General features: G+C 43.1%; 1 protein-coding gene across 1 annotated transcript in view; it reads left to right on the forward strand.

Moving 5' to 3' along the window:
* The first annotated feature begins 1,538 nt into the window (after positions 1 to 1,538).
* The window catches only part of hsd17b12b (hydroxysteroid (17-beta) dehydrogenase 12b), a 30,258-nt gene continuing 18,481 nt past the window's right edge, over positions 1,539 to 13,315 (forward strand). Inside the window, exons 1-2 of the mRNA XM_080494963.1 lie at positions 1,539 to 1,829; positions 12,947 to 12,993. Coding sequence (XP_080351089.1) covers positions 1,652 to 1,829; positions 12,947 to 12,993 — 225 coding nt within the window. The 5' untranslated portion in view covers positions 1,539 to 1,651. The remainder of the gene's footprint in view (positions 1,830 to 12,946; positions 12,994 to 13,315) is intronic.

A 13,315-nucleotide genomic window follows, 5' to 3' on the forward strand; every position in this document is an offset into this window, starting at 1 on the left:
GTGTGTGTGTGTGTGTGTGTGTGTGTGTGTGTGTGTGTGTGTGTGTATTCATATTTACATCTTGTAACTTCAGAGACGTTGAATGAAAGCTGTGTTGTGTGGTGTTGTGCAGTCATGCACTAATTTAAACTGTAAAAACATGCACACATGCAAACAACGAGCTCCTGTAATTTAAAACCAACACTCTTGGTGCAAATGTTGTGTTAGATTGTTAAATATGACGTTCCTAACATGTTAATTGTCTCTCATGTAAATGTCACCTCATATGTTCATGATCTTGTTGTTCATTGCTTCATTCCAACCAAAGCAGTCTGAGACATTCAGTCTCTAATTGGGAGAATTTCTCTGTGGTTTCATGTTCTCCCTGCACATGCATGGATTTCTTTGTCAGTACTCCCACTGTGTGGAGTTTGCATGTTCCCCCTGTGAGGGAGGGTTTCCTCTCAGGGCCTACAATCATGCACGTGAGCTTCACTGGTGACCCTGAACTGCCCCGAGGGGTGATTGTCACTGTGTGATTTGTCTGTCAGTGATCGACTGGACACACACATGGAAATATATGTTTGTAATGTATTTTGCGTAAGGAAGATTTTATACTGTAAATCACACATTTTCCCCAATTTTGAGCATCAAATCTTTGCAACTTGCAAAAGTTTGTTGATTTTTGTGGACGGTTTCTCAATACATTCGCTGCATTCCCTAAACTACTGAGTCAAACTCTACGATAATATCTTTATTTGAAAATATTAAAGCATATATTTGAGCTGACAGATGCATTAGGTTAGTTTTACTGTTCACATTATGTTCCTTCATGTCTGCAGTTTAAAAGCGGAAATTAAATGCAATGACTGAAAGCAAGAAACACATTTTAAGGAAAAGACGGCCAAACACAACCGTGTCCGTGTTTTTAGCTGAACAGCAGTAGGCCGAGTTTATCCAGGCAATGGAAGACAACAACAACAACAACAAGAACAACAACAACAACAACAACAACAACAACAACAACAACAACAACAACAATAATAATAATACAGCAAAGTAGGAGAAAATAATACATATTTAGCATCTAGTACATCTTTAACAAAATGTTATTGAATATATATTGTGAATATTATATACTCAGTTTTTAAAAATGGTAATATATCTATTTACCAGTGTATTTATGTACTAGTTTTACAAGTACAAGATAAGATAAGTTTATACTTCAGTCATAACACAGAGTGAAATTCAGTGTAGCAGCTCCTCATTGTATAAACAAAGGAACGAGTTTGTTTTTCTGGTGATAACATTTTCCAAATTAATTAAAAATATATAAGCATTAAAAATAAAGCATTGGACGTACGTTAATGTCGTACTTAGTATTTCAATAAAACATTTTCCGAGCTTGTAGTCCTTTTAAATTACTGAACAGCCGTTATAGTGTCATTCACCAGTAGATGGCAGTCGCGCCCTGATTGGCTAAAAGGTGTGCTGACGTTGTCCGAGAAAGAAGAGAAGCAGCCAATGACAAGCAGCCAAACACTAATGCGGAAGCGGAAGAGCTCAGCCAGCAGCTCCAGCTCTGTCTGACGCGTGTTTTCTGCACTTTGCGCTTTTCCGCCGCACTAAACGCAGTGAAGAGACTCCGGTCCGTCGAACTCCCGGTGCAGGCATGTCGTGCAGCGTAGACTCCGTGTTCCGGGCCGTGGAGGCGCCTCTCTTCTGGCTCGGAGCCGCCACAGCGGCCTGGTTGTCGGTGTGCGCGGTGTGCCGGCTGCTGTCCGGGTTCAGGGTGTGGGTGCTGGGCAACGGGCGGCTCGTGGCCCCCTCCACGCTGGGCCAGTGGGCAGGTGAGACACTGACGGGAAAAAACGTCCTGGTTCTTCTCTTCAACCATCCATTCTCAGCTCTTGGGAGTACAATAAACACGCATTGACACTAATCCTCCCAGTTATGCAAATGCACATTGACTTAATTGCCAATACATGATTTAAAGCAGCCAATTGCTGTTTATTTACTTACTTTAAACTCCACTCAGTGAGGTCTCTTTGTACAAGTTGGTTGACTTTTCCTTTATTTCAAAGGAGGAAAGTATAATGGTATGAGATAAGATGCAGTAATAATGGGGAAAAAATAGGTTGAATTTGCATTTCTTTATATTTATAAATCCAACCCAAAAGTGCATATATTTCATTATCAGCTTGATAATCTTAATGATCAGATATTGTGATGTTTTTCTTCCTTCAATCTGCCTCTAAACAGACCAGAAGAGTAACTTGTATTTGTTAAGTAACCAGTATTGATGCCACATATTTGTTGCTTTCCAGCCTATGAGATTTAGAGATTTGTTGCTTGGCTGCATTATGTGAGGCAGTGGGTATTATATTCCTGGGATTGTTTAAAAAAAAAAAAAAAAATCAGAAACGCACCCTTCACTGACCTCTTCTGGTGGGATGCAGAAGTCTGTTCCACATCTGAGCAGAAAAGCTGCCTGCTGGTTGGTGTATGCAGAGCAGCCCCCCCCCCCCCCCCCCCCCCCCCACACACACACACACACACACACACACACACGTGGACCCTTGGCCCTGCATTGGAGCTACATTTGGTTCCTCAGCAGGTTTTGTTATCAGCTCCGATAACGATGACCTGTCCACTCTGTCATACGAGCTCCTGGACTGTTTCCAGGTTCATCACTGAGAGAGAAGAGAAAAGAAGATAAGGAAGTGACTGCATGGTTCATTAGTGTTTAACTATAGATTATTATTTATTTCCAAACATGCACAGAAAAAGAAACAAGCATAGTTAAAAAGTCAATAAGAGTTTATAGTCAATAGTTTATAAACCTTTATGTTGTCGACTAGTCACACCTGAATTTATTTACATTTAAGTGATTACATTGACCTTTTTTTTTTTTCTCCAATCGGAGAGCTGTGAGCTCTGTGATTGGTTAATGTTCGTCCAATCGGAGAGCTGTGAGCTCTGTGATTCGTTAATGTTTGTCCAATCGGAGAGCTGTGAGCGCTGTGATTGGTTAATGTTTCTCCCATCTCCCCATCTTGCGGCACCTCGTACTTCCTGTCCCAGCAGTTGGTTAAGAATGGCCGAGAGATGATCAGCCATTTGTCTGCAGCTGCAAACAAACTGTAGATTATCTTGTGATTGGATTATGGCTGGAGGGGATTATCTGATCCGTCTGTAAAGCCAGCTCACTGTGCCAACCTTGAAATCTGAACAGGCTGCTGGGATCGCTTCAGTGTTGGCAAGTCCGCCGGTCAAAGTTCACAACAGAGCCGTTGGATCGTTCCAGGTTTTTAGAAGAATAGTAATTTAAGTCGGGGGAGTCAAACTCATTGTAGTTCAGGTGTGTGTTTCTCCAGACGTTACTGCTCTCTGCTGTTCACTTGTATTGCCTAGTCTGTCACTTGTACACAGTCCAAAGCCACAATCCCTCGGGCTGGATTTAAACCTCGATGGCCAATGTGAAGACCTTGATTGAAGCACTGAGGCTGTTTTTACACCACGTTTCGGGGGTCTGTTGACATGACGACGGCGCTCGGAGCAAAGGTGGAACTTTGTGAAAATACTCTGCTTCTCCGGAAACGGTGGGAATTTTTGTGAAATGCTACTACTACGAATTTACACCACGACCATATTAAATAGTTGTTCTGCACGTTCACGTTGGCCTCCAGAGTGTCATGACTCCCAGTCCATGTTCTCCTGACTTAAAAGTTTTATCATTAACAATCGCCTGAAATGACAATCCCACTTCATCGCCTGTCCACGCAAATTTCTGCACACTTTTCTGGTGACACATTTTTCCATAGACTAAATTAACATTTTTATTAAGACGATGCAACAGGTTCTTAAGGTAGTCTTAAAAAAATTTAATCTAAATCTAGCATAATTGAAAATTAAAAATACTGTGTAATAAGGCCACTTCAGTCTTGAACAGTATATCTGATTGTAAATATTGCATACAAATTGGAAAAAAACAACTTCTTAAAGCCTTTTGACTTCAGCGTAATGAAGCTGAAGCACAACTTGTGAGATGATTGTTGTGATATCTTTTCAGATCAGGTGTCATGATGCTGGGTAAAGGACTGGGCTCTGGAGGACAGTCTGCCAGCTCTATAGCTCCGACTAGTGGTGGACAGCGGCACGACATCGAAGCTTTATCTTGACTCCAAAAAAATTGTTTAACCACCAAATATTTCAGACGTCTGAGCTTTGATTGGTTAATCAGGTGCACGAATATTTATGAACTGAAATGGTGATGTGTACATTTTCTGAATCCAAACGTGCAATTATTGTTTTTGGGTTTTTTTCTTACTTCCAGCTGAAGCGAGAGGATTTTAATCTCATGGGGAAGAGGGAGCGTTCAGCTCCATCAGCCTGCCGGACGAAGCCAAATGTTTTTAGGATGAGGCTGAAGTCGCCTTTGATCTTTTTGTGTAGAGCTAAAAATGGAAGCTACTCGGAGGGTTTTTGCTTTTTTTCTTTTAGATTACAGATGCAAAGTGATTCAGAATATGCAATGAGGCAAAGGAGCCCATCAGCCTTGGCTGCTGCTGCTACTTCCATTCACAAACTTGGTGGCAGTGAAGTGGACTGGAATGGATGGCCTGATTATGTAACGGGGCCAGAGCAATTCATAAACCAGTTTCACATGAGACGCAGGATCTGCCCACATTTCTCTGGTCGGAGAGAAAGAGAGACTGTGAGAGGTTGACAGAAAGCCATTGTGGTGGTAACAGTCTAATGAATTAGCTGTTCAGTATTTAAGACAAAAGCTTAATTGTTGAGATTGTAATGTAAATGGAGATCTGCATGTCAACTGTTAAAATCCACAAGTATATATATATATATATATATATATGCTTGCTAATGCTTTCTGTTCAAATAATACATTCACAATGTCAAGAGCACACAAATGACTTGCATTTAAACATGTTTAGCCCTCAGGCTTGTGGCCATATTTAATGTGTGCATGAATCAGACAATGCACTGATTGAAGGTATATATTATATGGTTGAAGAATCAGACCTAGTGATATTTCATACATTTTCAAAACGATGTGGTGAGAAATATTTCTGGTTTAGACAAATTTCTCGGCTATAAATTGACATTTTGGACAGTTTCTTACTTTTTATATTCATTACTCTTCATTAATGTGAATTTTTCCTAAATAAATGGAACTTGGGGATATTAATTACAAACTTCATGAAGTGTCAGGTAGAAACATTTGATCTCTGAAATATCCTATTTAGATCTAAATAGACCTATAGAACTGGAATTATATAGAGGTATCTACTTCTATGTTCCATGTGCTCCGTCTTCTGTGTTTTTGGTGCGTCTGGTGAGTCACAGCGCCCCTACAGGCCTGGCATGTGTACTACACGCCCTGTAGCCTCGTGTTGAGCCGAGTTCATAGTGACGTGTGGACGGAATGTTTTTGTAGAAAGCTGGGCAGAAAAAATGTTTGTTTTACGTCGTGTGGATGTCGCCTTTTCTTTTTTGCACTTTCCTTTCAGGAAAAGTTTCACGTTTACGCGACAGAATTTTGAAAATGCTTTTTATTTCCACGGGAATAGCAGAAATGCTATAAACAAAGTTCCACAATTGGAAACCGTTTTCAAAAAGGCAGTTTTCTGGCTGGCTTTTTTTTTTTTTGACATGAAAATCTATCTTTGAGAAGCTCAAAGCAGAGGAAGCCTTTTGCACCACATGTTGGTAGTTAGCCTTTCCACATTACATTTTTAAAATGAACAATGCATGTATACATTAGATCTTGTCAGTAGATGAATCGAGAAAGAGCTGGCATGTCGGCTTGTATAAATGCTACGCTGAACCTGCTATTTACATGATTAATGGACAGTACATGTTTGTCTGAAAGATGGAAAATGCAGACGGGCGGAATGAAAATACAGTGACGACTCATTGAAGTCATCGGTTGTTGCAAAGCTTGGCTGCAGCCGGATTTCTGTGGCGTCTAATGTTCTGTGTTGAGGACACTGAACTCATCAACTGTTTGTGACATTTGGCATTAATTTGCTGATCATCTATTAGGCTATGAGTGAATAAAATGATGCATCAGTCCTCAAATTGGCAGGTTTTTAAACTGTGATTAAATAGTGTCCAACATGGTTCAGGAGAAGAGCGCCGGCCACGCTGACGGCAGAGCCAGCAGCCTCCACTGTTGATGGCAGGCAGGTTGAGGCCGTGGATCCATACTGCTGCTGCCAAACGCTGACCCTACCATCTGCAGGGTTCATGCAACCACCTCGTCCTTTTCCAGTCTTGGACTCTGCAGTTCTGCTGGGCTTGTGTCCACCGTGGCCTCAGACTTGCGTTCTTGGCTGACAGGAGTGAAACCCGACATGGTCTTCTGCCGTTGTGACTCGCTTGCCTCAAGGTGAGATGTGTGGCGCACGCTGAGGTTCCGCCCTGTCCACTGCAGTTGTAAAAGCTGGTCATACGGGTGACCCCAGCCTGTTTCTGACCAATCCCTTGCTGACCTCGCTAATCGATCCAGACTCTGTGTCGGCGTGGTTGTTTTTTTGTTATCCCCCGCCGTGGCCGATAGGCCCCGAAGGGGGATCTTGAAACAGTCTCCGTACGTACGTCCGTTCGAACGTTTCTACCTATACCCCGGCAACCCCTGGGCCCACAGTGACCAAACTTCACATGTGGATACATCTCAGAGGGGGAAGGGATACTATGGTGACCTTGACCTAATTTGCATATTAAGTAGGTCACAGGGTCACGAAGTGCTTAAAAACACATTTTGGGCTCTGGAGGCCTAGGTTTTTGAGCTAGGGCTCTGAAATGTTATACACACATGATACACACTCCAGGGATAACCTCCAGTACACCAAGTGACCTGACCTTGACCTTGAAGATTGGTAGGGTCTGAAGTTTGCTCGTCATGGTTGCACACTACATGTATTTTCATATAAACATTTCTCCTCATTTCTCAGCAGTTCCTGGGCCCACAGTCACCAAACTTCACACATGGACACTCCACCTGGGGAGAAGGGGCACCATGGTGACCAGGACCTAATTTGCATATCAGGTCACAGGGTCACTAAGTGCATAAAAACACCTTTTGGGCTCTGGAGACGTATTTTGACATAGCTTATGAAGAAGACCTTTCAGATTCTACATAATGATCTACTAGGACCCATGGAACACCCTCTAGTGTACCAAGTGTGCTGCCTTAGAGCTGCTTTGTGAGAAAATATAAAGCCCTCCGGCGGGGGATTAGCCCAGCAACGGCCTTCTTGTTTTGTTTAATTCCAAGTAAGCGCCAGGGCAATTGTTGTAGTGACAATCCAACAGGATCAGTTGTTTCAGAAATGCCCTCATCAGCCCATCTGGCACCAACAGTCATGTCATGGCGAAAGTCACAGAGGTCAGATTTGATCCCATTCTGATGTTTGTGTCCTGACCTCGATATGCAGGATTTAGTTTTTTTTTTTTTGCGTTGCACTGCTGATTGGCTGACTGGATACTGCCTACTTCAGTGCTGTGATTTTATCATTAGCTTTTACTCATTAAAAGGAATAAATACAACATGATAGAATTTATTGAAAGAAATGTTCTTCAAAAGAAATACCCAATAGGTATTATCATAGAAAGCAGCCAGGTTCCCCCCAGTCTCGGGAACATTTCCACGTCAGTACGGAAAACTTTAGTTGTCTTTTGTTTGTGCGTCTACACGTCAACGGTGGTCTGAGCTACTGAGGACACAGCTTTTTGAAAATGCTGAGACCCTCTGTGGAAATGGGGGTGGTGGTAAATGCAACTTTTTTGAAACGCTGCTGCACATGTTTGCGACAGCTGCAGTAAATATTTCGTCTGCACATGCACGAGTCGATGGACAATAACGACAACGGAGTGTCATGACTCCCAGTCCATGTTGGCCTGGTAGCTTTATAGACGTAGGTCACTGTGATCAAATTCCTACTTGGTCGTCCGTCCGTACGGATGTCTGTGTTCTCAAATCATCACTGTTGATGGCGTATTGTTCTGTGTGCATATATTTATGATTTCATCATAAAAAACAAAACCAACATACCTCTTGTGGCTCTACATGAAAGCTACATCATTTTTTTTGCATTTCTGCTGTTTCTGTGTCGACGGACATCATTTCCAAAATGTTGCGGTTTGAACGCAAAACTTTTCTGAAAGGAAACATTTTGAAATGATCTTCACTGAAAACATTGTGTAAATGGGGCCCAAAGGTCAAACCTAGAGATACTTGACTCAAAATATATGCTTAATTTCTAGTTTCTACCAATGCATCTGCTTAAAACTCTGGGTTTATTTCGAGAATATTGTTATTTTAGCTCATTTAAACTTGAATCACCGTTGCCAGACAAACGCATGAAAATACATTATCATGGCTAATGCATGCGATTTCTAAAACCATTTGGCTTTTTATGAATAAATAATGATGAGGGGAACTGAGTTGGCTTTCCATAGCTGACCTTGTTCCTAATGTCGCCCCTCAAGACACATAATTGCCTACCCCGATTTCATCTCCTAAAACAGGCCTGCGTTCAGCAGAAAGTGATAAATATAACAAATCAAATATTGAGGGCGTTCACTGTCGATGCATTCAAAAATCATCTTATTTTTTCTTGAGGCAGTGACGTCTGCCCTCAAATGCTTTCCGCCCAAGTGGCAGCACATAGTAGCTCTGTCATCGCTGCTCCGAGCCGCTCTAACCCAGATGTGCAGGTGGCAGCACTTCCTAAAATAGACCTGCTTTTCTTTGAGTGAAGGAACATGCACTCAGCTGTAAAATCTTTTCGTTTCTCCCCCCCCAGTACTGGCTGCAAAATAGTTCATTCTTAAAACATCTAAAAATAGCCCGGCCTACGTTTTCCTCCTCATTGTGCTTCGCAGACTCTCCCTCCTCCTCCTCCTCCTCCTCCTCCTCCTCCTCCTCCTCCTCCTCCTCCTCTTCCTCGCGCTATTTTTAGTTGCCCCCAGGATCCCCCAAGTTGGTGTTTGTCATTTTCTCTTCTCGTTTTCCCTTTTCCAATCCCGTCTGTTTGGCTCCTGCCGGAGCCCGAGAGGACGCTTGGCGTCGCGGCATCATCTGCACCCAAGGAAATGACACAAAGGAGAGATGGGCACAGCAAAGGGCAGCGAGATGGATGAGTCAAAGGAGTCAATAGTCCTGTCAACGGAACAAATTCATCGGCTAAAAATAAACACCATTATCTCTGTGGGGATTTTTGTGTCGGGCATCACGGCGACTGCTCAAACAGCATGAAAATGTCAAGGATTGGGCGTGCGGGGCTCTGTAGTGCCGTGGAGTTTCATCTTATTTTAATAAAGAAAAGTCCTCAACTGTTGCACAGAGTTTTGATCTGACAGTCTAGAAACACTTAAGGGAGTATAGATTAAGGAAAATCAGCCGGTTGGTATTCTCCGTCCTGCATTGATTTTGTGTGTCTTGCGTGACCTAGTCTTGTCCCTTCATCAAACTCCTCTGTTGAATAAATGATGGAGCGATTCAGACTCTTCCACGAAAGGAAATCGCGTAGAAAGCAGTTCAAATTGAGCGTAGTGTATTCAGACTCCATATATCACGATTTTCAAAAATCTTTAACAAATGAAGCAGAAGCATATCTTGTGAGGTCATTATTATTATTAGCTGCACTATTTTCTTAATCTGGACGGGTTTACGCAGGTTGAAAACCAACAGCTTGAATTGAATGTGGGTTTTTTTTAAGAAGTTTCTAAGATTTTTTCCCCCCATGAGTTGTTTGACAACTTGAAGCTCCTCCAGCAGGACGGCGGGGTATTAGACTGCTCCGGACCCGGGGTGGACCATCCCGTACATGAATGAAACGCTAATTGCTTTAATATTTCTGGTGCTGTCTACCACGGAAGCGGAGATTTAATCATTTAGTCTTAACTAATCGCGTCCCTGGGCTGGTCTGCTTGTTCATATTCCACGTCTGTTTCCATGTACACAGTTTCCCCTGCTTGCAGGCGTGTTGCTGCTTCGCCCTTCATTTGTTTCACCTCCTGTTTCCACTGTTTCCACCCCTCCACTGCTCGCTGTCAGGTACTTGTCGAGTCACCTGACTTCTTTGTATTGGATCAGTTTTCGTCTGCTAGTTTGAGGTTGGTTTTCTCTTATATTATGAATCACCTTAAAGTCTTCCTGATCTAGATCTTCATCCCTCCACCGTGACGGAAAATATGTAACTATGATTCTATTGTGTGTTCTGTTCTGCAAAATCCAAACCCATTAGCTTATGTTGTTATATTTTGCTGAAGATGGTCTGGTAACATTTTTTCAGAGCAGACATGGCACCGTGCATGTAGTATTTAATGAGTCTAAGTAGATGAAAGCCCTACTAGCCGACCCCAGAGAGTGTGACGCACCCAACCAGACACACCAGTATTCCCATCTAAAGTGCACTTTACTTTCTCAAGCACGCCACAAAATACATTGTCGTACGAACCCAAACAAAATGCTGCAGTTTCTTGAAAGATAGGTTGAGGTGCAATATCTGTGTAAGTGGGGCCTTTTGCAGGGACGAGTTGTAACACTCTGACTCCTTATCACACTTTATTTTGTTATATTTAACCAGAGGTGTGATGAATAGTTTCTACTGAAAGATGTGGATGTCTAAAAATAGACCCCTGCTGCTGTTTGTGCCAGGCAGTTCCAGGGCATCTGCTCACTGCACTGCTGCTGATGACGACAGAGAGGACCTCTCTCTCTCTCTCTCTGCCTCTCTCTCTCTCTGCCTCTCTCTCTCTCTGCCTCTCTCTCTCTCTCTGTCCTCTTCATGTACCTCATCCTACAGTTCATCTGTTTGCACTGACATTCAACTCTTTACCCTTGGAAGTTTTATTTTGTTTTCCTGCACTTTGCCGCCGTTCATTTTTCCCTGCACTTCCTGGAGTCGCTCGCCAGCGGAGCGATCTTCATCTCCTGCCACCTCCAGCGTCACATTTCTGTGGTGCTGAAGTTCCTGTAGGTGGCAGCCTTTCTCTTTTCATCTGGGCTGGTGTGCTGCTCGGTATTTCTGCATAGTGCTTGCAGGGCTAAAATTAGTTGCCTGTGTCCATTTTTGACTTGGGACCGGAGAAGATGAGGACAGATCTTTACTTGTGAGACTTTGTGGCTGGTGGTAAAACGTCACAGTCTCCAGATTCTCACACAATGCCTGGCTAATTCCTCTCAAACGGCTCTCGGGGCTTTGAGAATGTTGAAAACGCAAGACCTGGAAAATTCCTACGTGTAGGCAACGTCTCCTTGAATAAATACAACCGTGTCAATTATTTGAAGTACAATTGAGAGCAGGAGTGTCGAACATGACGCCTGTGGGCCGGAATCAGGCAGCAAGAGCAGCTTGCTTCAGGAGAAGTTACTTTTATGGACATTTCACTGTATTTCGCACCAGAAGGTTTCATTAAGGTTTGCTTTATCTTGGGATTGTCGTCATTTTCAGCAGTATTTTGCTTGGTCTTTACAAGAATGTAAACCTTTTCATCATTTCTATTCTGCTGCACAACAAACAAAATCAATCCACTCTTTGAGGGTTGCACGTGGCTTTGGTACAGTACCTTCAGTACCAAAGGTTTTTAGTTGGCTTCAGGTCATGGATCATTGCCAACCAGTTAAAAACTCTCCACCCTTCCCCTGTTCTGATCCAAACATACATGTGTTGTTTGGATCAGTTTACTACTAAAACCTCCAAACTTTAGCCTCAAACCTTGCTTTTCAACAGCGGGGAGCGTGCGTCTGTCTGACACTCCTTGGTAATCTTCAGTGCCCATCACTTCCCTGATACATTCACTGCCTCCAGTACCAGAGGCAGCAAAGCAGAAAATACCCTCCGTGGTTTACAGTAGATATGTTGTCCTTTGCTTCACAGACTTCCTGTTTTTTTCCACTGACAAACTAATGTCTGCCATTCCTCAAGCCGTCTCGTCTGTCCAAAGAACATCATAACCCAGAAAGACTTGTCCTTGTCGATGGTACTTGTGGCAAACATTACTGTTTCTTTTTCACGCTTGTCTTTCAGTAGATCTGTCACAGCCTTTCTCAATTATTGTGCAACGTATGGGGCTGCACTCCTCTGCATATGCTTTCCCGATCCCATCTGTGGCCCCCCCGTCACAATTGCAAACAGAAAACCCCTGCGCTGTGAGGTACAGCGCGATGAAATGCCTTCAGTCTGGGTGTCGGCGGCCTGAGGGAGGCATTCTCCCGCTCCAACATGGCAGTAGCATCGTGCACAAAGCCAAGTCTGTTAAAAAAAAAAAAAAAAAAAAAAAAAAAATGGCTTTGCTTGTCAGGTGTGGGAGCGCTCTCTCTGTCCAGAAATCTCGCCGCGGGCTTATCAACATCGCTTTCAGGACGAGCTGCTGTCAGCCAGGCCGGTTGCCCGTCGTCAGCGCTCCATGCTCTTGGGGCTGAGTGGTTTAAAAAAAAAAAAAAAAAAAAAAATCCTGCATCCAAGTTCCAAAAGCAGTTTGAAAAGCTCCCAGAAGAACGGAGGCTGCTCTAGCCCTGGATTAGGCTCATCATTTGGTCCTGGAAAGAGACGCAGTCATCAGATTCTAGTGTCAACACACACTTGGCTGCACAAGCAGAGAGTTTCCAGTACTTCAGTATTCAGTGTAAGGATATGTTCTCGTCTCAGTGTTTCTGGCGTCCGTATAAAATCCCCATCCATTCCTATTGTCGTGGATCAGTTCTGATTGTTGGTTAGCAAGCTACAAATATGAAAGAATACACAAGCTGTGGATTTTCCTTTTTTTTTTTTCCCTCCTTGTTGACTAAGCAGCCAAATGAATCCAACTGAGACTCGCGGGGATAATCTACACGTTGTACTCGTGCTTCATCAAAATCAAAGTTTTTGTCTTCGGTCGGAAATAAAGTTGATGCATTTCCCTGCTAACTGTGTTTGTTCTTGTTTTCTGTTTGTAGTTGTGACGGGGGCCACAGATGGGATCGGGAAAGCATATGCAGAGGAGGTAAGATTTCCCTAGAAATGTTTCACAATCAGAATTATGTGCTGGGAAATCGCTTTTTGTGTCTGTAATGCTTTTGTTTTGAGCATTTTGTTTGTGTTTGCAGTTGTAGGGGCTGCGAGCGGATGCATGTCTTGTCTGTGAGCTTTGTTCTCTGTTGGTTTTCTTGGAATATTTGGCTTTACTGTGAACATTGTTTAAGTTTTGTGTGTTTACGCTCAGGATTTTAGTTCGTCACTGAAACGTTTTATCTAAAGTTCAGTCGGAGCGAATAGAATTGTCTGTGGTGTGTTGTTTCTACTGCTCGTTTCCTGCCCCACAGGTT

This window comes from Blennius ocellaris (assembly GCF_963422515.1).
Source record: "Blennius ocellaris genome assembly, chromosome: 1".
Taxonomy (NCBI): Eukaryota; Metazoa; Chordata; class Actinopteri; order Blenniiformes; family Blenniidae; genus Blennius; species Blennius ocellaris.